General features: G+C 57.8%; 2 protein-coding genes across 7 annotated transcripts in view; both read right to left on the bottom strand.

The window, feature by feature from the left end:
* Positions 1 to 4,187: 4,187 nt before the first annotated feature.
* Positions 4,188 to 16,433, bottom strand: ENDOV (endonuclease V). Of its 5 annotated transcripts, XR_004302436.1 has the most exons (10): positions 16,352 to 16,433; positions 15,775 to 15,946; positions 10,357 to 10,495; positions 10,060 to 10,099; positions 9,034 to 9,146; positions 8,771 to 8,830; positions 7,687 to 7,755; positions 7,307 to 7,435; positions 5,542 to 5,615; positions 4,764 to 4,779 (listed from the first exon to the last, which is right to left on the bottom strand). XR_004302436.1 is itself a non-coding variant. In XM_032429836.1 (9 exons), exons 1-9 carry the CDS (start codon positions 16,405 to 16,407, stop codon positions 4,689 to 4,691), a joined length of 879 nt encoding a protein of 292 aa, XP_032285727.1. In that variant the 5' UTR covers positions 16,408 to 16,433; the 3' UTR covers positions 4,188 to 4,688. The 5 variants fall into 5 exon arrangements, 3 of the variants coding, with proteins under 3 accessions (XP_032285727.1, XP_032285729.1, XP_032285728.1); XM_032429836.1 differs by lacking the exon at positions 8,771 to 8,830 and having other exon boundaries at positions 4,188 to 4,779; positions 10,361 to 10,495; XM_032429838.1 differs by lacking the exons at positions 8,771 to 8,830; positions 16,352 to 16,433 and adding an exon at positions 16,097 to 16,183 and having other exon boundaries at positions 4,188 to 4,779; positions 10,361 to 10,495.
* Positions 16,434 to 18,851: 2,418 nt separating this feature from the next.
* Positions 18,852 to 22,369, bottom strand: part of LOC116647806 (E3 ubiquitin-protein ligase RNF213-like) — an 81,077-nt gene continuing 77,559 nt past the window's right edge. For both annotated transcript variants that reach the window (XM_032429325.1, XM_032429326.1), the window contains exon 60: positions 18,852 to 21,041. In XM_032429325.1, coding sequence (XP_032285216.1) covers positions 20,888 to 21,041 — 154 coding nt within the window. In that variant the 3' untranslated portion in view covers positions 18,852 to 20,887. The remainder of the gene's footprint in view (positions 21,042 to 22,369) is intronic.

The following is a 22,369-nucleotide window of genomic DNA, read 5'->3' as shown; positions in this document are numbered from 1 at the left end:
AACTCATACAGAATTGCCAGGGACCCAGAAGAGCCATACGTAAACAGTAACTCGAAGCCAGTCAGAGATCTAAATGTAAGAGCTGAAACCATAACTCGCTTAGAGGAAATCTCCGTGACCCTGGATTAGGCAATGATTTCTTCAATATATGACACCAAACGCACAAGCAACAGATGAGCAACAGATACATTGTATTTCATCAAACTCAACAGCTTTCATGCACAAAGAACACTACCCAGGGGGTGAAAAGACAGCCCACAGAGTCGAAGGAGCCCACGTGTGAGTTACATAACCCAGAGGGGTCTGGTAAGCAGAGCACAGAGAGAACTCTCACGGCTCCCCAAAAACACGACAGCCCCATTTCAAAAAGGGCAAAGGATTTCTGTAGACATTTCGCCCAGAAGGATGTACAAATGGCCAATGATCACACAAAAGATGCTCACCGTCCTCTGTCATTAGGGAAACGCACATCACACCCCCAGGATGGCCAGAAGCAGGAGCGGCAGACGGGAGACCCGGGAGCCCCGCGCCTTGCTGGGGAGCATGTGAAAAACAGCAGGAAAGCAGCGTGGTTCTTCCCCAGAAGGTAAACACACAGCCGCCACAGGACCCAGACACTGCCCTCCTCGGGGTACACGTGGGAGGATGGACACCCGAGTGCATACAAACACCCGTCCGCCCGTGCGCACGGCCACGCTACTCCTAATAGCCACAGAGAGGAACAGGCCACACACTCGGGCGCGGGTGGGCGCCTGCGACATGTGCCTTAGCCGCACGACGGAGTCACACTGGGCAGTACACAGCGGCACCGCTCGCTGCCGCACACGGAGGATCCGTGAAAATCATGGGCTCAAAACCTCGGGCTAGAGATGTGAGGGCAGCCAGACACAAAGGCCACACCGCGTGACTCTGCACGGACTCCGGCGCCCACAGTTGCCGGGGCAGGGGGAGTGACTGCTCACGGGGAGGGGGTTCCCTCTGGGGTGATGAAGTAGCTCGGGAACTAGACAGTGGTGCTGATGGCACAAGATTCTGAATATACTAAAAACCACTGAATTGTATACTTTTAAAAAATGCTTAAAATGGCAGCTTCTGTGACGTGACTTTAATTTCAAGACAAAAACTACTCAGGTAAGTTGTCTGCTCTTCACTGAGGGGATGGGGACCCCCCCTGGCCCCTCCAGTGACCAAGGGGCCAGTGGCTTTCAGCTGAGCACCCCTCCCACCCCAGGGGGAAGCCAGGGCCATCTGCCTGCACCCCTTGGAGAGATGGGGCCCTGGGGGTCGCTGCTGCAATCTGGCGCCAAGCCTCCCAGCACCCCAGGGAAGCTCTCTTGTCCGCAGTCTGGACCTGGGAGGCCTGGTCCTGTCTGTCCAGCCCTCACAGGACTTGCGTTGTACGGGCCTGGGGTGGCATGCGAGGCTGGGAGGAGACAGGGACCCCTTTCCTTCCCATTTCTCCTTCTCCTTGGACTTAGCACAGCCTTGCGGCACATGGACGTCAACCTGGCCTCCTCAGGCCCCACCTCAAACGCCATCCCTTCCTTTGTGCAGGACTAATGGGGCCGGGCTCTGTGCCACACCCACTCCACATGGCGCACGGGGCTCTGGGGCTGCATGCGGCTTAGCCCAAGGCCAGTTGGTAAAAGAGGCAGGCAGGACAGCTGGGCCCAGCCTCGACCCTGCACTCCCAACCCCCCCACTCCAGGTCCTGATGCACTTGGGCAGGGAAAGCCCGGGACCAAGGCAGGGAGGGCTGAGAGCTTTGGGGGTGGTGGTGGGGGCAAGACCTGCTTGGGCAGCAGGCTGGGGCGGAGTCTCAGTGTCCCCTGCATCTGGGTTGCTCCGGTGCCCTTGGAACAGCGGCTGGTGGGATGAGGCAGCAGCTGCCTGGGACCCCAGCCAAGGGCTGTGGTTTTCCTCGTCCACAGACCACAGGGCGGGGGCAGAAACTGGGCACTGCTGGGGCCACATGGAGCCAGCAACCCTCCATGCCAACCCCCATGCCCTTCCCTGGGGCAAGGCCATCACTCCACGGCCAGCTCCCTGTCCTGCCTCAGATCCTCCTCCCAGAAAACAGGTCTCATCCGGGCCTTGCTGGGTCTGGGGACAGGGATGAGGAGAGGAGCCCAAGCCCCAGCTCCAGGGTGCAATGTGGCCTGTTCTTGCCCCGCACCCTTCACAGCCTCCAGGACCATGGCTGGGCTTCCTGGGGGTGTGACCCTGCCCCTCGAGGAGCCCCACCCAGGTCTGCTTGTGCCCAGGGATCCCGTGCCCCTCAAACCTCAGGCAGGACTACACAGGACAGATGCTGGGGCGCTGGCTGCCCCTCCCACCCATGTTTATTTATGGGGAACTATGTCCACCGCTGAGTGAAAGACTACACATATTCTTCTACTTAACCCACCCAACCTAGGGTGCTTATAACCCCGGGGAGAAAGCAGGCTCCGAGTGCGAGGTCATACCCTCAGAGCTCCATCGGGTGTTGTATCACGCTTTCCCAAAGGACAGCTTTGTGTCTCAGTTGCAAAGTAGGGAGAACTGGGCCACCTTGGGCAGAAGTGAGCTGAAAGCCACTTTCATGATGCTGGGGTGCAGGGTCTGAAGTCAGAGGCACAGCACCAGAAGCCTGGGATCCCACGGAGGAGGGCAGCTGGGGCTCCCTGTGCACCCAGCTCTGATGAGTCCCAGTCCCAGGATTGGGAGGAATGGAAGCTGGGTTCAGACATCTGGGGAAGCAGCAGGAACAGGACAGGAAGATGGAACCTGGTGTGCTCCTTCCTACATGTAGGAGTCCCCTCGAAGGCACCTGTGGAACATGCTGGCACCTGCTCATCCCACCAGGCCATGGAGGAGAGCCCCTAAGCATCTTGGTGGCACTCTACAGCTCCACCTGTCCTGGGGCGATCCTGCTTCCTACTGAGATGTCCCAAACAGGGGCCGTTACCATCAAGTGGGGCCGCTCAACTCAGCCTCCCCCCAGCCCCCTGGCCTTGTAAGGGGGTCTCAGAAGCACCGTCAGAGCAGGAGGGGAAGGGGGCCAGCAGCCTGCCTCGCTCACTGTCCCCTCTCGTTTCTCCCAGGGGTCTGGGCCCCAGAGAAGAGCTCAATTCTCACAAACAGAAGATGCTGGGGCGGGGAGTGCTGAGACCCAGGGTCGTCCAAACCGTGACAACCAGCTCTTTGAGAACTAGCATGAATGGCAAGAAAGGCCTCTTAAAATCACACTTCTCAGCAAATGCCAGTGTAGGGAGCCTGGGGGCTGCGGGCTAAGGTCATGGCCCCTGCGAGCTGGGACTTGCAGCCCTTAATGAGACAAGCGGCTGGGATAGGGACACGCCGCGACCCCGCACTGGAGGTTGGGCCTGCGGTAAGGAGGCTGGCAGGGAAGGGCGCCCGGCGGGCAGCAGCGAGGGAAGGCTAGCAGAACTCCGGCCCAGAGGGGACGTGCCTCAACTGGCTTCCCAGAGTGGCAGGGCCTGACGCCCCTCCCCTCAGATACCAGCGCTGGTCCTCTGGCACCCGGACCACCCCATGGGGCCCCCAATCGCCGAGTGTGCCAGCAGCAGGCAGGCTGGCAGACGGGCAGAGCAGCCGGGGACCAGGCCCGGCCACCCCAGCTTGCACCCTCCAGGGTCAGGGCAGAGGCCACTCAGTATGGCTGACTGGCCAGGGGTGGAGATGAGGGGAACCGCTGGTTTAAAAACAAACTCTGGGGCGCCTGGGTGGCTCAGTTGGTTAAGCGACTGCCTTCGGCTCAGGTCATGATCCTGGAGTCCTGGGATCGAGTCCCACATCGGGCTCCCTGCTCGGCGGGGAGTCTGCTTCTCCCTCTGACCCTCCCCCCTCTTATGTGCTGTCTCTCTCATTCTCTCTCTCTCAAATAAATAAATAAAATCTTTAAAAAATAATAATAAAATAAATAAATAAATAAATAAAAACAAACTCTGGGGGCGTCTGCGTGGCTCAGTCGGTGAAGCGGCTGCCTTCGGCTCAGGTCATGATCTCAGGGTCCTGGGATCGAGCCCCGCATGGGGCTCCCTGCTCGGCAGGGGAGTCTGCTTCTCCCTCTACCTCTGCCTGCCACTCTGCCTACTTGTGCTCTCTATGTATCTGTCAGGTAAATAAAATCTTTAAAAAAAAAAAAAATTTTTTTTAAATACAAATAAAAACAAACTCTGGAAAATAAAAACGCAAAAGCAAAAAAAGCAGCAGTGTGTGTGCTGAAGGAGCAGATGGACGACAAGCAGCTGGGGACGGACACGTAGTCTGGTAGTCTTAAGCCCACCTGGGCACTTTTAGAAAAAAACAAAACACATCAGAAAATCCCCATGAACCTTAAATGCCCTTCCCGTGCTCCTGGGAAAGCAACGTCAGGCTCCTTCTGGGGCTGGTGCTCTGTGGTGTGAGATCTGTCTCGTGCGGAGCTCTTGACAGCCTCGTGACCGAGACCTCGGAGCAGGAGGGGCCACTGCCTGGGCCCATCCCAGCGGGGCCAAGCCTGCTGCCGTCCCCGTGGGTGGTGCGGCCGCTGTGTGCTGGGGCCTGGGCGCTCTACCTGTTACTGGGGGGACCGTGCCCCCAGTCACTACTCCAGGCAGGGGCGGGAAGTCAGGCAGCCTGAGCTCTTTGCCATGTCCAGCTCAGCTCCCCACTGCCGCTGCTGGCCTTTCCGGTGTCTTGGGGCCTCAGCTGTGGGCCTCGGGGGGCCTGCCCTCACCTTCCGGCTCTTCCGCACCTTCCTGAGGGCACACCTTTGGCCTCTGCACCTTCTGGCTCCTGGTAATGACATCAAGAAGGGGCAGCATCAAACGCAGAGCCAGCCCGGAGTCCCCCTTGCTCCCCAGGTGGGGCCTGGAAGCTGCTGCTGATTCGAGAAGGGGCAGATCCTGCTGGTCAAGGGCTGCATACACTCCAGCTGGCCAGCCCCTAACCCCGGGGGAGTTGTGGGGGGGACCCATTCTCAAAACAGCTTAGCTGGGCCTAGGATGGCCCTCGACTTAGAGGAAAAAGGAGCTCGAGGAAAAGCGGACAGTAACCTCTCTGGGGCTCGTCAATGCCACGCCTGTTCCACATGTGGACAGTGGGCCACGGTGTCTGTCTCGTGGCAACGTGCTGTCAGGGTTAAATAACCAGCCACAGTTGGCTGTGACCATCCGTGCTGGGCTCTGCCACCAGAACCTACCAGGACAAGAATGACTGTGTCTGGCACGCAGATAAGGAAACCGAGGCCTGGAGAGTGTCACAGCCATGGCCTTGTGCAGGCCCAGGACAAGGACCGGGTCCATCTGACCCCCACGCCTTCCTGTGGAGCCCACGCCCTAGCCCCACGCAGGCAGTGGACAAGGCAGGTGGGGGCAGCCCTGGTGGGCTTCAGGAATTCCCACTGGCCCGGAGTCAGCCCAGGCCCCACATCCGGCTGCCTTGGCTCCACCACCCTTCCAGAGACTCCGCATCCTCCGCCCAGCCCCGCAGGGAGGCGGCCCCACCACCATCGGCCCCACGCTGTTGCCACCGCCACTGAGTGCCCCCAGCACTCACCTCTCCTGCCCTGGTGCGGGGGGCCCGGGGACTCCCAGGGTCCTGCGGATGTAGTCCCGAGAGCGGATGTCAGCCTGAGGAGAGGGGGGCTCACGTGAGAGGTGGTGGCCTCTAGATCAGCCCCCACCCCCGCAACAGCCTGGCACAAACCCTCTTGCTTCCCGGAGAAAGCCACAGAGGTAATGCCGGGCTGTCACAGGCCCAGCCTTCGGGGCCTGGAGCCGCAGCCCCGTGGGTGACACAATGGCAGGTCCCTGAAGGGCCCGAGGGCACAGGCCGAGCGGGAGGCCCTGGGTTGTCCCCGGGACCCAGTGGGGCCACTCGGCTCTCGCTGGCTTCGTGGCCTGTGCTTCCATAGCTTTTGCTTCTGTTCCAGCCCTGTTCTCTGAGGGTCCGCCCCGGCCCGGCTGCTGGCCTGACTCCCTGGCTCGTGTCGGCTAAGACCCCCCTCCCCAGGGAGGTGTCGCCAGAAGGTTCCGCAAAATCACTGGAATGGACAGGATCCAGGCAGACCTGAGGGAGAGGGGCTCCGGCCAGAGCAGGGCCCTGGAGGCACCCCCTAGAGGCTCACAGCCCTGAGCCACAGCCACGCCACGGGCTGCTGCCGCCACCTGCAGGCCAGTCTGCACACCAGCAGCCGGGGGCGGTGCAGGGGCCCCGGAGGTGGTGGTGGCCGCCAGCAGCAGGGAGGCACAGCCAGGGCGTCACCGGCGTGCTGAGCTGTGTGGACCAGCTCTCAGCATCTGGCTGGGGCCCCTGGGCCCAGTCACCTCGAGCTGACCCAGCGCAGGTCATGGGGAGACGGGGAAGCAGCAGGTACCAGGGAGGTGTCCAGGCGCTCTGCCCTCCTGTCCTACAGCAGCACCGCGCCAGGAACCTGGGCCCCAGGGCTGGACAGCACAAACCAGCACCTCTTGCCTAGACGGGCGCCCCCAGCTCCTCCACCCCGCCCACAGCCACTGCTTGTGACTCACACCCAGGTCCCTGCGAGGAAGCCTTGCTGAGGGCCTTGCGCCACCCCGGCCCTGGCTCTGGCCGCACCTTCCTCTGACTTTCCTGCCGGCATCAGATCCATTCCCGCACCAGGGCCTTTACAGATGTGGGTCCTTGAGCCTGGACTGCCTTTCCCCCTCCTCTGGCTGGTCTCTTCCTGAGGACGGCTTCTCACGGGCTTCCCCGGGACACACACCTACCTGTGACTGGTGATGCCCTGTCAGCACCGAGCCCACCAATGCAGGCCCACGGGCAGCTTGTGCTCAGTTCTATCTCCTAGAGGCTGAGGTTTTTTTTCAGCCGAGCCAACCTGTTCCCCAAAGTTTTGCTCCCCCCAACCCCCACCGTCGCCGATTTAGGTGCTGGGGGCCTGGCCCGGCCACATTCCGCCATCTCCTGACTGATGCCTGGTCCAGCACAAGCCTTCCTCAGCACCACCCGCAGCCCCGCAGGGGCCTCCCCAGCAGAGGATGCGGGCTCGCTCCCAGGCCAGCTGGGCAGGTCAGGCACTGAGGGGTTCACCAGGGGTGGGCAGGCCACTCTGCCGCCCGAGCTGACATCAGCTGATGCTCCCGATGACCCCAGTATGGGGTGCAGGAGGCTGAAGCTGCGTGCAGGAGCACAGCAGGCCCCAGGGCCCACGCAGGGCAGGGCCCCAGGATCAGCTCTGGTCCCCCCCTCTCCTCCCCCCAGAGCCCAGCGGGGCCCAACCAGGCCCCTCCGCAGGAGCCAGTGGTGAGGGAAGAGCAGGAGGCGCATGTGGCCCACCCACCTGGCACACGGGCTCTGGGATCCGGAACCTGCAGCAGCCTCGAGTGAGGCGCACGGCGGCCTCCAGGCTTATCTTGTGGCCCACAGAGACGTAGAGGGGCTTGCTGCTGTGCTTGTGGCTCTTCAGGGCCTGGGACAAGGAAGGCAAAGTCAGAGCGCGGTAGAGCCAACCCCGGGGGACTCCACGACTGACAACCGGCCAGGGGCAGGCTGTGGCGAGTGCAGCCCAGAGGTCCCCTCGGCACAGCCGAGGGTTGGGGTGCAGGGCACACCCTGGGTCAGTCAAAGGGGCGGGGGAGCGGACAGGGTCTGGAGTGCATGAACACCTGCATGCGTGTTTGCGGGTGCCACCCCCAGGGGTGCAGGCCCCTGGCCACTCACCATGCCCAGGACAGTCCCAGAGCCTCCTATCAGAGGAAATGAATCTCCTCCAGCCCGCAGAAGTCGTATCTGGAAAACAGGAAGAAAAAACATGGAAAAAGTCTTTTCTCAGTGGAGGGCAGAGGGCAGGCCTGTTAGTTTTTGAAGTCTGAGCAGCCGCTAGGCAAGGAGAGGGAAGGGCCCAGGTCTGCACATGGTCTGCAGCCCTTGCGAAGCCACGCGGCCTCGGCCGTGCGCACACCCGTCCCACGAGCGGACTTGGCGTCCAGGAGGCCATCCCCAGCACTGTCCAACCCTGATGAGACCCTTGGAACTCAGTTCTCTCTTCCTTGTTCTGCGGATGAGGAATCCGGGGCCTGGAGAAGGGGCAGCAGCCCACCTAGGCCCCAGGGCTGATGGGTGGAGGTGCCAGGCTGGAATGAAGGCCTGGTGCATGTCTGCCCACCCAACCTGACCGCTGGACACACAGGTGCTTCCCGTGGGCCAGAACCACTTCCTGCCTCTTTCTCTCCTGCGAGGAATTTAAGGATGTTTGGTTCAACCCAGCAAAGTCTTTCTAGGGGCGGGGACTGGTCCACTGAGTGACTCTGGAGCCACCTAAGTTTGGTCTCCAACTCCACCAACAACTGTTCTGCCAGACACTGGTCTGTCCGGAGGAACGAGACAGATGTGATCACTGCTCTCGGAGTCGGCCATCCAGCGGTAGAGCCTTACGCGTCACTGGGTCCCTCCAGGGTGGGGTGTCACGTTCTCAATGCCAGCCTTGAAGGGGCCAAAGGAGGGAGATGCTGGGAGCAGGTGCGGCGAGGAAGCTCTGAAGCAGGCCGGGCAGCACCAAGCTGCAGGCCCTGGGCTGGGGCCCCACAGGCTCCCAGATGTCCTGTCCCCAGTGACTGCAGGCCCTTGCCCTACACGGGCCGCCATAGCAGCCCACAGGTAGTGGGTACGGGAGCGGCGAGCATGCGCCCAGGAAGCTGGGCGAGCTCAGACAGGAGTGCACTCCTCCAGACTGGCCATCTGCTGCCGTGACCCAAGACCCACAGGGGACGCAGGGCATGCACAGAGAAAGGTGGGGCTTTCTTACTCTGGGCTAGGGAGCCAGGACGGTGAGAGCGCCAGCAGGCCAGGGCTGGATCAGAGGTGCCTACGGGGCAGGTCCGTGGGGTTGTCTGAGCCTGCATGCCCCTCACAGGCCCTCTCCGTGCCCTCCCCTTGTGCAGGACATCACCCCCATCCCTCACCCCCCCCTTGTGCGGGGGTCGCCCCCCATCCCTCCCCTCCCCCTTGTGCGGGGGTCGCCCCCATCCCTCACCTCCCCCTTGTGCGGGGGTCGCCCCCATCCCTCACCTTCTCCTTGTGCTGGGCGTCGTTCTCTAGCCCGTCCACCTGTAGGAGTTTCTTGGCTACCCCAACGCAGGGCAAGTCTGTGAGGACGCCAAGGTGGCAGGCCACTCCGAAGCCTGCAGGGGCAGAGAGCGAGGCTGGGCTGGTGGGGCAGTGAGCCAAGTAGTCGAGAGACGGTGTGGAGACAGAGGACAAACCAGAACCCGCCGAATCTTCCCAGGTAAACAGAGGCCTGTTGGCGGACTGAGGACTGGGAAGACAGGACTGGGAGCGCCAGCCTGACCCGGGACGCAGCCCTCTACTCCAATTTCACAGCTGTCAGGCTGGGGTGGAAGATGACTCCTTCCCCCTGGCAAGGTCAGGAGCCTGATTAGTTCAGCATACTTCACACTGGTTCTCTTCTTTCTGGCACTTTCCATCCTCTTCTCCCCTTTGTAGCTGCCATCAGGCCTGGTCACCCTCCCAACACATCCTTGGGGCTCCTGCCGGGCAGTGCATATACAATGACTGGGGCCAGGCCCCATGCTGGCACCCAGGGGTCCCAGGGCCAGCCTTACCAGGTCCCTCTGCTGCCCCACCCCCAGGCTTGTGTCTGAGGGTGAAACCTCTCCTCTCCCTCGGTCACTCTCTCTGTGGTCAGTGTCCCAGTGCCCGGATGGGTGCAAGTTTCCCAGCGCCAGTGGGGAATGGCACCCCTGTCTGGTTTCCATCGAGGGCCTGTCACTACTCGAGGTGGGACGAGGTGGGACAGGCCATCTGAGCAGCAGTCAGGACGAAACTGGCCAAGGGCGCTTGAGATGGGCCAGCATGGAGTGCTAGGGGAGGCTTCAGGGGCGGGCAGGAAAGAAGCGGGGGTGACAAGAAGCAGGATTCTTTCCTGGGCGGGGTCCTGACAATGAAATCAAGCCCAGGGAAGCGTGGCCAGTGCCAGGCCTGCAGGAGAGGGCCCGGGGCAAGGTGCAGGCACTCCGGTAGGACACTGGTCAGAACCGCCCCCTCCTGGGCCCTGTCTTTTGGGAGCAGGATTACCTCGGTGGTGGAGAACCCCATTTCCATCCACAAGGAGGACCTGGAAGAGCCACAGGTGAAAGTCAGTCAGCCGAACTGTCCCCTGCCCATCAGACCAGGGCATCCCGGACCAAGGGGGGTGGGACTGCCACTTCTGGGGGGCACGGGCGGCTTTTTAGAAAATCTGATCCCTCTCAAGGTAAAAGTGCATCCTTTCCAGGGAGTTCAGAGGTCTCCCCATTCGGTGGGTAATGTGGCCGGCCGAGGCCTTCCCTCCTGGGTGGAAACCGAGGGCCCTTCTCCTTGGAGTCGAGGTACCTGCCTGGGGCACAAGGCGGGGCTCCTTCTCCCGCAGCCGCCGCACTGCATCCACCAGGAAGGGCACCTCTCGGAAGGCCAGGAAGCCCGACACGTAGGGCGCCGTCAGGCTAACCATGCAGCAGTCCTCATACACCACCTGTCACCGGGCACCCAGGTCACAGGGGGGCGCGGCCCTTGGCCCTTCGTCCTTTAGGCCTCGTGGTGCTGCCAGCTCCCTCCCCATCTCCCAGCACCCCCCCAAGCCACACCTATCTGGGGGAGAGTGCTCGGTGACAAGGTGATCGCCCTGCAAATGGGTGGCGGGGAATCAGCCTGCTGCCTTTCAAAGGTGCTCACACACTTCCTGCACCAGGCCCTCCTGCTTGGGTCCCCTCTGCCCACCCCACACCCGGCTGTCAGCTGTCGGGAGGCTCAGAGAAGAAAAAGCACAAGAGCATGTGTGTGAAGTGCTACCAGAGTAAGGATGTCACTGTTCCCCACTAGAAGGAAAGGCCAGGTCTTCACAGGGTTACAACCACAAAAAAGGCAAACCCGGCTCTATGAAAAGAGATTTCAAAGAATCCAGAAAAGGACAGGCGGGTTCTCAGAGCTAGATGGTCTGAAAGAGAAATTGGGTCCCAAGTGACAGGACAATCTTTTTTTTTTTTTTTTTTTAAAGATTTTATTTATTTATTTGAGACAGAGAGAATGAGAGAGAGAGAGCACATGAGAGGGGGGAGTGTCAGAGGGAGAAGCGGGCTCCCTGATGCGGGACTCGATCCAGGGACTCCAGGATCATGACCTGAGCCGAAGGCAGTCGCTTAACCAACTGAGCCACCCAGGCACCCGGGACAGGACAATCTAAAGAGAGACTGTGAGGCCACCAGAGCAAAGAGCCCTGGGGCCTTCCAAACCACACCTTCAACTCCCCACCCCAAAGCTGGGTTCGAAGTGCTTACGCCCCAGAGAAGAGGCCGCTTTCCCCAAACATGAGGGTGGGGGCTTGTGACTCCAGCATCCTGATCATGGACTCACAGGAAGCTTATCCAACTGCCAATGACCTAAAGTGGGCAGGGTCTCATCTGAAGACAGAGCAGACAAACGGATTCACGGTGAGCCCAGTGGCTGGAGCACAGAGCCCCACGAAGCTCAAATGTGGCCTGAGCTCTCACAGGATCATGGCTGCTTACGTCTGAATCTGTCCACACAAGCTCCAGAGGCCAGAGACCCACAAGGAGAGGGCATAAAGCTCCGCGGACACCATGTCCACGGCATGACCCAGGGAGGAGCCTATTACGACCATCCACGTGCACCTACGTGGGGAAGTGAACAGCCTGAAACAGCAGAGACAGCTCTAGATCTGGGCTGGGCAAGGACAGGTGGGGACTGGGGGGGGAGGGCCGGTGCTGGGGAACAGACAGAATGAGACCCGTAGGCAGTCCTGGCCAGTGGGGACCCGGGGGAAGAGGCATGGGAGGACACGGGACCAGCAGGGGTCTTGCAGGAAGACTCGGCCTCTGGGGAGAAACAGGGGAGCCCTGCAGGGTTGTGGTGAAGAAAATGAGGCCAGAAGTGCGAGGCTCTTCAGAAACAAGAGTGTCAAGAGTCGGAAGGCATGCTGGCCATGGTCAACTCAGAAAAGGACACCGCTTACTGGAGCAACTACACTTCCCCGTCCCTCATGATGAGAAACCCAGCCAGCCACCCAAAGCCCCGGCCCTCCAGACACCTGTCTAAACACGACTCGCCATGCACACTGAAGGCTGTGCAAACTCAGACGGCAATGACCCAACTCACAAATTGTTAAATAAATGCTGCCAACTAGCTGTGCAGCGGCGGAGGAAAATGAACCATTCCTACACGCAGATGGAGAGCACAAGGCAAAAATTAAACACTCAGGATGGACATAAACAAAAACACCTGATAGCCAGAAAAGCCAGAGAGCATGGCCGAAGAAGAAAAACAGGGTGATGGGGCTGAGTGCTTCAACAGAGCACTTAAAGCCTCAATCCAAGAAACATTCCAGAAAGAAGGGAAATCCGACCCCACACATTCAAAAAGCCAGCTGTCAACTTGGAGAAACGGACCTGGAACAGTTAGCTCAAGAAATATCTGAAAGAAAAGGAGTAAAGGAAACAGGTACCATAAGGGGTACCCCCGCCCAGAGTCCACGTGACCCAAGGGCAGCAGTGGGCATGCACCATACGTCCACCCTCTACAATCAGAAAGCAAATCCAGCTCAAGAGGCAACTGGGGAAATGTGACATGGACAGGGATTCAGGCGGTGCTACGGGACTGCGGCTATCACATAGGTCCCTCCCAAGACAGGCCTGCAGAGGTGCTCCCAGGTGAGCTGTTAACACTTGCGGATCCCTCAGCGCACGCGCGCACACGCACACACACATGCACGCACACAGAAAACGAGAACTCAAGGGCGCCTGGGTGGCTCAGTTGGTTGAGCAACTGCCTTCAGCTCAGGTCATGATCCTGGAGTCCAGGGATCGAGTCCCGCATCGGGCTCCCTGCTCAGCGGGGAGCCTGCTTCTCCCTCCCTCTGACCCTCCTTCCTCTCATGCTCTCTATCATTCACTCTCTCAATAAATAAAAATCCTTAAAAAAATTAAAAAAAAAGAAGAAAACGAGAACTCAGTTGGCAACAGCTGGATCTAAGCAGAAGAGTACACGGGTGTTCAATGTGTTATTCTTCCAATGTTTCAATGTTTACATATTTCCACATTAAAAATCTGGAAAAAGAAAAGAAACTCAGTTGTGTAATGGCTGTGTGAGCACGGCCTGGACGGTCAGTAATCTCTGTGAAGATCTGCAGGTTCCACCCAAGTGGGTGACGTGGCTCCTAAACCCTCAGTCTCTTCGGTGCATTTAGACCCACCGAACGTGGGTGGAACTCGGTTCAGTTCTGGAGCCTGACGCAAAGACGGACCCTGCTAACTGCGGGCATCCCGGAGGGCCAGCAGCAAGGGAAGAAGCTGGAAGTCACAGCAGTGAGCCTCTGAGGACAGAGCAGAGCAGACAGACGGAGGGCACAGAGTGGTCTTCAGAGAGTGGGAGGGTGGACATGGAGGAAGGCGGGAAAGGTCTGTTCTGCACTCTGCTGCCTGAGGCTCAATCGACGGGCAGAAGTCACAAACATTTCAGCTCCCTGTAGAAAAGAACATACTAACCAGGCATCGAACCATGGAATGGGCTCTGCTGTGAGGCCCCCAATTGTCAGGGATGCTGAGGAAAGGATTCCTGGCTGCATGGAAGGCAGACCAGCGCTTCCCACCCTGGCTCTGCTGCGCGATCACAGGGACGCTTATTTAGAGAAGCAGATTTCCTGGGAGATTCTTTTTTCTTTCCAGAAATGAGTTGGGGCTCTGGGATTTATATATATTTTAAAAACTTTACTGAGGTAGAATTTACTACTATAGAGTTCACTTGTTTGAGGTGCATACTTCAATGTTTTTTATTTACAGAGTTGTACAACCATCTGATCCTAGAACATTTTCATGACCCCCCCCCCCCAAATAAATCTTGCCTCCATTTGCAGTCACACCCTATCCATCCTTCTCCCTAGCCCTCAGCGACCAGGCACTTATTTTCTCTCTGGATTTGCCTATGGGATTTGTATACACCTCCAGGAGACTGACTGGGCAGACCTGCGATCAGGCATTTGGGAGCTTCCGGGAGCCACCAGACTCTGCCCAAGCCCCATTCCTAGTCTAAGCTCCCGCAGCACAGGACAATGAACACCGAGTCCACCCAAGCAGCAGGCACTCTGCTCTGTGCTGGGGTTACAAGAGGATCACCCCACCCTTGAGAAGCCCCCGTCAGTGCCCTAACTTTACTACAATGGAAAAAGCACTGCATGAGAAAGACACGATGGACAGGGATGAGAGGGGGTTAATCCTGCATCGAGGGGAAAGAACAAAGATGGGACTATGCGAAGTAGGTCTTGAAAAGTGAGAAACTGGCTAATGTTTATTTTTTGAGGGCTTACCATGTGCCAACTAATTGCTTTCCATGCATGATCTCATTTATCCCTCACAACTGAGCTGGCTATCAACAATGTCACTGTCCCCGAGTTAGAAAAGAGGAAGTGAGAGGCCCAGGGGGGTGGAGTGGGAGTGGCAGAGGGGAGGTAAAGACCCAGGCTGTCTGGCTCCGGAGGCTGGGCCTTATCCCCGAGCCATCCTACAAACTGACCAGGGGACCTGTGAGGGCAGGGACTCTGGTTCCACTACCACCCTAGATCCCGCTCTCAGCACACAGCAGGCGCTCAGTACATTTCTGCTGAGTTTTGACTAACAGGGTCTTCCAATTAAAGCACGAAGACACTGAAGCAGGAAAATGCGGTCTTTAGGAGCAGGCAGACGAGGGAGGGAAAACCTCTGAGCTGCAGAGCAAAGGTTTCCTTGTCAAGTTCTTCTTTAGTCAAGGCTTCCTGAACTGTGGACCCCAAACGAATCACGGGCATACTGTTGACTCGTTCACGTATCTATCTGAGTGTCTCCATGGGGCAGGCATCAAGCTCCCACAGCTACAGCTGGTGGGCAAGGCAACCCGGTTCCTATCACTGTGGAGGCAGAGAGACCCACCTATTCCACCCCAGTGTAGTAAAGGGGAAAGAGAGGGTACTGAGGATTTCCTGGTCCTGGGGGGGGGGGGGGGGGTGCTTACCGGGGGACCTGAGAGGTGAGTAGGGGTTAGCCAGGAGAGGAAACATCAGTGCAAAGGTCAGGCAGGCAGAGAGAGCACGGCATGTTTGAGGAATCTGAAGTACTCCAGAGTGGGGAATGGGGGTTGGTGAGAGTCGGACCTACGGCTTGACATTCGGTAGGGTCCGATTCCGAAGGGTCTTTACACTTATAAGCAAGTACAACCCCATTTTCCATGAAATCACAGAGTGGGCACTGAAGTGTTCTAAGTGAACTAGGTGGTGGCGTGACCACACCTACTTTTTAGGAAAATCGCTCTGCTGACAGCATGGAGAAGAGGCCACAGAGGGCAGTCCCGAAGGCAGAAGACCCAGTGAAGCTTCTACTCGGTCACCTGCAGGAGGGGGGACAGGGCACATCCCCACAGTCGGGCGGATGCAGACAGGGGGCCAGATTCCTGCAAAAATGGAGCTAGTGTGGGACAGAACAGAACTGAACGTGTGAATGACTCTCTGGGGAGACAGGGATTTCCAGCGTGGGCAAGTCGGGGTGTGCTGCCGCGGGTCACTGAGACGGGAAGCCCAAGGCGGCGATCCGCTTGAAGTAAAGACAGGAGTTAATTCAGATTCTAAGTCACAGAATCTCTTTTAGTTTTTACTCCCCTCCTTCCTTCCTCAAAAGCTTCCCAACCTATTCAGGAAATCCTACGAAAGGAGAAGCAGGGTTCTACGCTGGCCCGTCCCGATGCCCCAGCCAGAGCGGGGCGCCCCGGGGTTACCTCGAGCTCGGGGTAGCTGAGCACCACCAGGGAGGCACAAGCGCTGACGCTGTCGCCCTTCACAAAGGACACGTCCACGCCCCCGACCCTCTGCAGCCCCGAGAAGGCGGCGTCCCGCTGCCACGCCTCCGTGTCCCGGTCCACGACGAGGGCCTTCAGCCGGGCTTGCTCCCTGAGGGCGACACACGTCCAGCGGACCTCCCGACCCCGCACGTCCGGGCCCGGGGGGAGGAGAGGTTGAGGCTCTTCCCTGGGGCACTCCCGGTCTCACCACCCCCTTCCCGGGGAGCCCGGCCCCGTGAACACCCCTCCACGGTCTCACCCCCTCTTCCCGGGGACACGCCCTCCGCGGTCTCGCCCGCCCTCCCCGGGAAGCCCGGCCTCGGGTACACCCCGTCCACGGTCTCGCCCCCACCTTCTCACCGCTCCGAGACCCGGCGCCGGAAGCAAGCGCGGCTGACCCCGCAGACTACAACTCCCGAAGGCCCTTTCGTCCGCGCGCCGGAAGCGGGACGGGCCCCCTTAGCCCCAAAGTCCCTCCAGCCCCCGAAACTTGGCAGTCAGCCAACCCCATTACCGTTTCCAGAGCGACAGAGTCTCCTCAGGCGGCCACGCCACCGCCTCCCGGGCCATGGCGCGCCCCCCAAGCGCCCCTTCCGGTGGCGTCACTTCCCGCTGCCGTCATTTCCGGTGGCCTGCGCGCAGGCGCCCGGTCGTCTTCGTGGTCTTGGAGTGCTGGCTGGAGCTCGGGGTCCGACCTGTGTGTTTCCAGACGCCGCCGCCTGGTGGCGGGAGGCTCGCTGGAAGCCCCCCGACCCCGGCCCCCCTCAGCCCTCCTCCCCCCCTTCGCCGCCCCCCAGCCCCCACCCCGGCGACCCGAGCAGCCCAGCAGCACGTCCGGACGCACGCTGGCAGGAGCGTGTGAGCGCGTGCGCGGGAGTCTTCGTCGGCTCGAAGGCTCGGGCGGCGCTTAGAGCAGCCTCGTGCCTAGACGGCGGAGCAGCAGAGCCGAGGGATGCGCAGATCGGTGTGGGCTGCGGGCAGGGACAGGCGACAGCCCGGTTCGCAGTGCGGCGCTGTCAGCCCGCTGCCTGGGGAGGGCGCTGGCCCGCAGGCTCCTGGCGCAGGGAGGGGTGCAGGGCACATGGGAGGCGCAGGGCGGGACTGACCCTCCCTCCTGGCATTCTGTCTCTCCTTTGGCTTCGGACCCCATCACCGAGCGTCAGCCCCAACCGCGACTGTGGTTTTAGGTCCAAGGACCTCGGTGAAAGTTCTGAGAGCAGGACGCAGTCCTCACCGGGCCAGACTCGTGGGTCATGGCGGGCCCAAAGCCTCAGCCGCCGTGCGACACGCAGACAACGGCTGGAACACTGACTCTTGGCTCTAAGCTCCTCCACTGAATGAGTATTTACTCCGTGCTCCCTTGTGCCAGGCCTTGTGCTGGATGTTGGGGTTACAGCTTCCTCGGGCGCAGGTGCACGGCGGCCTGCTGCAGTGAGAGTGACGTACCAGCCGGCTCTGGACTGGCCCCGGGGAGGGCCTCTCAGGAGGAGAGTTACGACGAGCACGGGCAAAGGGCACCGCACGTGCAAGGGTCCTGTGGCCGGCAAGACACTGGTGTATTTGAGGCACAAAGGCAGCCGGTGAGGCTGACGTGCAGGCGCTTGACCCATGCTGTCTATCGTACCAGGGGGATGCAGAGAAGTGTGTGGGTAAGAACTGTAGTCTGAATATAGGTCTCAAAAGGAACTAGGGACGTCTGAGGTTCAGGAAAGGCGTATAGCATTTGACAACTGACGGGGCCTTGAAGGATGGGCAAGTGTTCAGCAGGGAGAAGGAATGAGTCCCACCTCAGCGCCCACCGCACGGCAGGCACCGTGCCCTGTCGTTTACCTGCACCATCTTCTTTCTCACCACAGCACATCGAGAAGTCGAGGCTTCAAGAGGTCAAGGGCTTGCTCAAGGCTGCAGAACTGGCAAATGGGAGAGCCGGGATTCACACTGGGGTCCGTCTGGGACATGGACGTGTTGTGTGTCGGCCTTGTCAGGGTACACGGTGGGGAGGACGAGGAGGCCCTTGGATTGGGGCTGGGGGCCATTCGTGGGCCTGTGGAGCTGGGGCCAAAGTGGCTCTGGGCCTTGGCTCTGCCACGCTTCAGGGTACCGGCAGTCAGGGGGCGGGGATGCTGGGCCTGCGGCACACTCATCATCAGGTTGGGGGTGGAGGAACGGGGCAAGGTTGAGGGCAGGTCTGTGTAGGACGTGCAAGGTCTTGGGGTAGCTTGTGTGTGCTCCAGCTAGGGCCCTTCCCTCCACTTCTTTCTGCTCTTGCCTAGATGGCTCCCCCAAATCCTCCCACCTCCTCAGAAGGAAGCAGGGTCCTGCTGTCCCCAGGACCCTGATGAGGGGAGATCAGCGTTTACCTTTTTCTGGTGCTGCTTTTCCGGTTGGAACTGAGATTCACGATGCTTGTGCATAAGCTTAATTAGTGACCAAGAAGGGCTTGGAGAGCATTGCCTGAACCCAGGAATCGCCGACATATCTCATGGCTGTCTCAGTTAATAAATGATGAAATCCCACAGCCCGGGACAACAGGTACATAATTTACACACACAACAAGGTCTTAAAGAGGAGATAGTGATCAGTCATGAAGATTTTCGGGTGAGTCACCACCAGCCTAGTGACTGTCTCTGCCTGGGCCGAAAGCAGAAGGAGCTCCAACAGGGAAATGTGCAGGTGGCTGGATGTGATCAGAGATGGGAACGAGGAGGAGGAGGAGGGGAAGGTGGTGGTCAGTGAGGACACGAGAAGGCAGGGGATGGGTCGGTGGGCTTGAAGCAGAAACTGCGGAAGAAAAGAGGTCTGACAGCAGGGGCAAGCCCTTCTCTGGAAGCCTACAGGTTCTCTCCCTGGGGAGCCTTTCCGTTTGGAAGAGAAAATGCAATTTTCCCCTAAGTGTGGTATTTTACCACTCAAACATGAGGGGGCCGCTGGGAGCAGACAGTTTATCCGTTGCGTGTATTTCCTTGTGCGGAGGAACTGTTGTTCGCACCCCATGGCCCGGCCTGTGGACACAGCACTCACACCTCTGCTGGAGCACTGCTGTTTTCCAGTGATAATAACTCAGGCAGGGAGTGCGGCTTCACCCCTCTGAGGCCGAGGCTGAGGCTTCTGCCCTGGAGTCTGGCGCCTGGCGAGTGGTGGCCAACTGTGGATCCCGAGCCCTGCTGTCATTTTGTCCTGGCGAAAATTTACCTCCCACCTTCTACACCAGAGTGAACACTTTCTGTCCGGAACCTTCCACTTCATGGATGCATCTACGAGTACATTTCCACAAAAAACCAAAACCATTCCCCAAAGCTGAGTTAATGTCTACTTGCCATAAACAGAAGCTCTGCCCTCAACAAGGATTCTTTAGCAGCAAAACTCAAGTTTATTAAAACAAATATCACAAGTATAACAAAATTTACATTTGCCTGTGCTAGGCCAGATAATGCTAGATAGGACAATTAAGGCTTTGAAAGCATAGCATACAAAACAAAATACCTTCGTTAAAAAATCCTTCATAAAAGTGTGGGGGGAAAAAGTTCCCAGCCAAAAAAAGTTTCACAGCACAAGACTGACACCCGACTCCCCCCGCAAAGGTGTGGCACAGTGAGGACCCAGAGCAGCACCTGATGGCCACGCCAGCTCTGTCCCAGCTTGGAGGTATCAAAGGAATTCCAAGTGCAAGTCGAGGAGTTGAACAAGGTCCCCCTCCATTAAATGGGCAATCCAGGCGGATTTTTTGCATAGTCTAGAATGACGGAACAATCCTAGGTTACTAAGTGCACATTGGCGGTTGTATCAGATTAATCGCTGAGGGGTCTGGATTACCGTGCCCCCCTTCATCAGACACGGAAGAGAGTGGGGGGCGGCTTCTTCCGCCTGCAGCTCCCTCCACTGTGGCCGCAGGGTGACAACGGTCCTGGAAGCATTTTCTGTTCCTGTAGCTCTCACCCCGAGAGCCTGATTTCAAGTTGACTGAGTCGTTCACTCATTCGGAATGTACACTGAAGACATCTGCCTCTGACTTGTGAACAGTAGGCATCTCCGTGCTAATGGGTGCTGAGCCACCTGGGAGCAGGAGCCAGTCCAGAGGCCACAAGTATCCGAGGGCATTGTGCAAAAGAGGCACAACCTCCCAGTAAGAGAAGAGGTACACCATCAGAGCTGGTCGACTATTCTCTTCCTTTTTCAGAAACTTAGCTGGTTCTGTATTCTCTCTGAGTCTGTTTTTATGGCATGGCCGAGATCCAGAGGAAGAACGAGATAGTCACACGTCAGGGACATCGAGGTCACATCAAGACCACACGTTTATTTAGCATGATGCTGGACAGTCCAAAAGTTCGCAGGAAAATGCCAGAACCCTGCCTTTGATCCAAGGTTAATTGATAAACTTTCATTTAGAATTTAAAACCCCAAGAATCAGAAGCAAATCTGGCCATCACGCCAGTCTCTTGATTGTGTCAACGAGGAAAGCTCTGACCCGTGAAACTCCGGGGGGCCACGTGAGAGCTGGGAGGTTTGGCCTCAAGGCATTCACAGAACATGCTGACTTGTATTTGGGAGGAGACAAAAAAGGGTCTGGCACTTTCTCAGGCCTTCATGGAAACCTACAAATATGTGTACAATACGCAGGACTGAAGGTATTGGAAGGAAGAAACAAGCCGGATTCTCCTCTATGAGTGCAGAATAAATGAGAAGGAAAGCAGAAGCAAAATCAATAGCCCCGTTTCCCGACTCCCTCGTTCTGGAGAGAGAGGGGCCAGGGTGAGTGTGTGCCAGTCTCCAGCTGGCGAGCTGAAGGCACCATCCACCGCTGTCAGGGGAAGCTGAGGAGCACGTGTTTGGTCCCCCCGGGAATGGAAAGGTGGTTGGTTCTGGTTTCACGGCGTCTCCAGTTATCCCCTCCCCCTGGACAGCACTCACAATCTGACGAGAAAGATGTGGAACGTGCACATCTCCTGAAGCCGTGTGGCACTCCCGGCTGTCCGTGGCACAGCACACGGGGGTCCTGCAGCCCCCCAGGAAGCCCCAGCTGGGGCGGTGGCAGAGGCGGGCAGAGCAGACTCTACCTCCCTTGCCGACCCCGCTTCAGCTCAGCAGCCAGGCTCCACACGGGGACACAACTGCACAACAGTATCTTCTCTGGGAACTGGAATTCCAGTTCAGGAAGAATTTCACTGTTTTTGGTTTCCATGTAACTTGCCAGAGTGTGTCTCAGGCTGAAAAACCAAGGAACAAGAGACAGAAGGTTAAGTGGTCTCCCATATAATGCAAGGACACCATCAGGGGTCGTCACTGTCTCCAAGTGCTCGTGGAGACCATCAAAGTAAAGTCAACCAACTACTGAGTTCCTGAGCGGGGACTAGAACCCGGGGTGGAAGGGCTGAAGGACGCACCTGCTGCTTACCACACCACACCATACAAACAGCACAGAACGGAGCTGACCCTGGTAATGGCTGGGTCACGTTCCTGTAAACACTCTGCTAATGTGACCTGCTATACGAACACACGGCCTCACCATTCAAAAAAAACTTGTATTCCATTTCATGTTTTATATTAACAAAGATGCTCAATTTTCTAGGAAAGGGATCTTTTTTCTCTGCACTAAAAGTCCAGGATAGTAAAGACTTGTTGAATACGTTCAAAGAACATCAAGGTATGCAGGTGTACGCCAGTGTAATGGAAGGAAACTGTAAATATGAAGTGTGCTGGCGAGGAGAACTGGGATTGGATTATCTATTTAGAAAAACAGGAATCAGGGGCGCCTGGGTGGCTCAGTTAAGTGTCTGTCTTTGGCTCAGGTCATGATCCCAGGGTCCTGCGATCGAGCCCCGCATCGGGCTCCCTGCTTGGCGGGGAGCCTGCTTCTCTCTCTCCCTCTGCTGCTCCCCCCACCCCGTTCATGCTCATTCTCTCTCAAATAAATAAATAAAATCTAAAAAAAAGAAAAAAGAAAAACAGGAACGGTAAATCCCTCACATCACACATAAATAATCAACTGGTTAACACAGCAGATGTACATGAAACTATAAAAGCACAGGAAGGGAACATGGCAGAATACTTCACAACCTTTGGATAAGGAAGACCCTTATAGCTATATTTTCCTAGTCCTTATAGAAAAATTCTGCCAGATCTGGCTTTCTGAAATTAAAGACTGAGGTAGAGCATTTGTAACATAACAAATAAAAGGTTAATCTTAAATCTTTTAAGATTATGAAAAAAGAAATAGCCGAAAAGAAACATAACAGATATCAACAGATAATTCAGGGGAAGATACAAAACTGGCAGATACATTAGGAAAATACGTGCAGCAGCTTCACTAGGAAATAAGAAAATACAAGTAAAAATGAGATCTCCGTTTTTGGCCATTTGATTGGTAAACATGTAAAAGACAGATAATATCCAGTGTTGGGTATTCTCACATACTATACATTGGTGTGGCTTTTTCTTTTTTTTTTTTTAAAGATTTTTATTTATTTGACAGAGAGCACAATAGGCAGAGCGGCAGGCAGAGGGAGAAGCAGACTCCCCGCCGAGCAGGGAGCCT

This window comes from Phoca vitulina, unplaced genomic scaffold, assembly GCF_004348235.1.
Source record: "Phoca vitulina isolate PV1807 unplaced genomic scaffold, GSC_HSeal_1.0 scaffold41, whole genome shotgun sequence".
NCBI lineage: Eukaryota > Metazoa > Chordata > Mammalia > Carnivora > Phocidae > Phoca > Phoca vitulina.
Note: the sequence above shows the minus strand (reverse complement) of the source record. Positions and strands in the feature narration are given on the sequence as shown.

Coding starts and splice junctions, on each gene's coding strand:
- ENDOV (XM_032429836.1), bottom strand. CDS start 16,407: ATGGCCCGGGAGGCGGTGGCGTGGCCGCCTGAGGAGACTCTGTCGCTC. Junction 7,756..9,033: donor ACGCCCAGCACAAGGAGAAG/GTGAGGGATGGG, acceptor CCTGTTTTCCAG/ATACGACTTCTGCGGGCTGG. Junction 7,436..7,686: donor CTGGGACTGTCCTGGGCATG/GTGAGTGGCCAG, acceptor TCCTTGTCCCAG/GCCCTGAAGAGCCACAAGCA.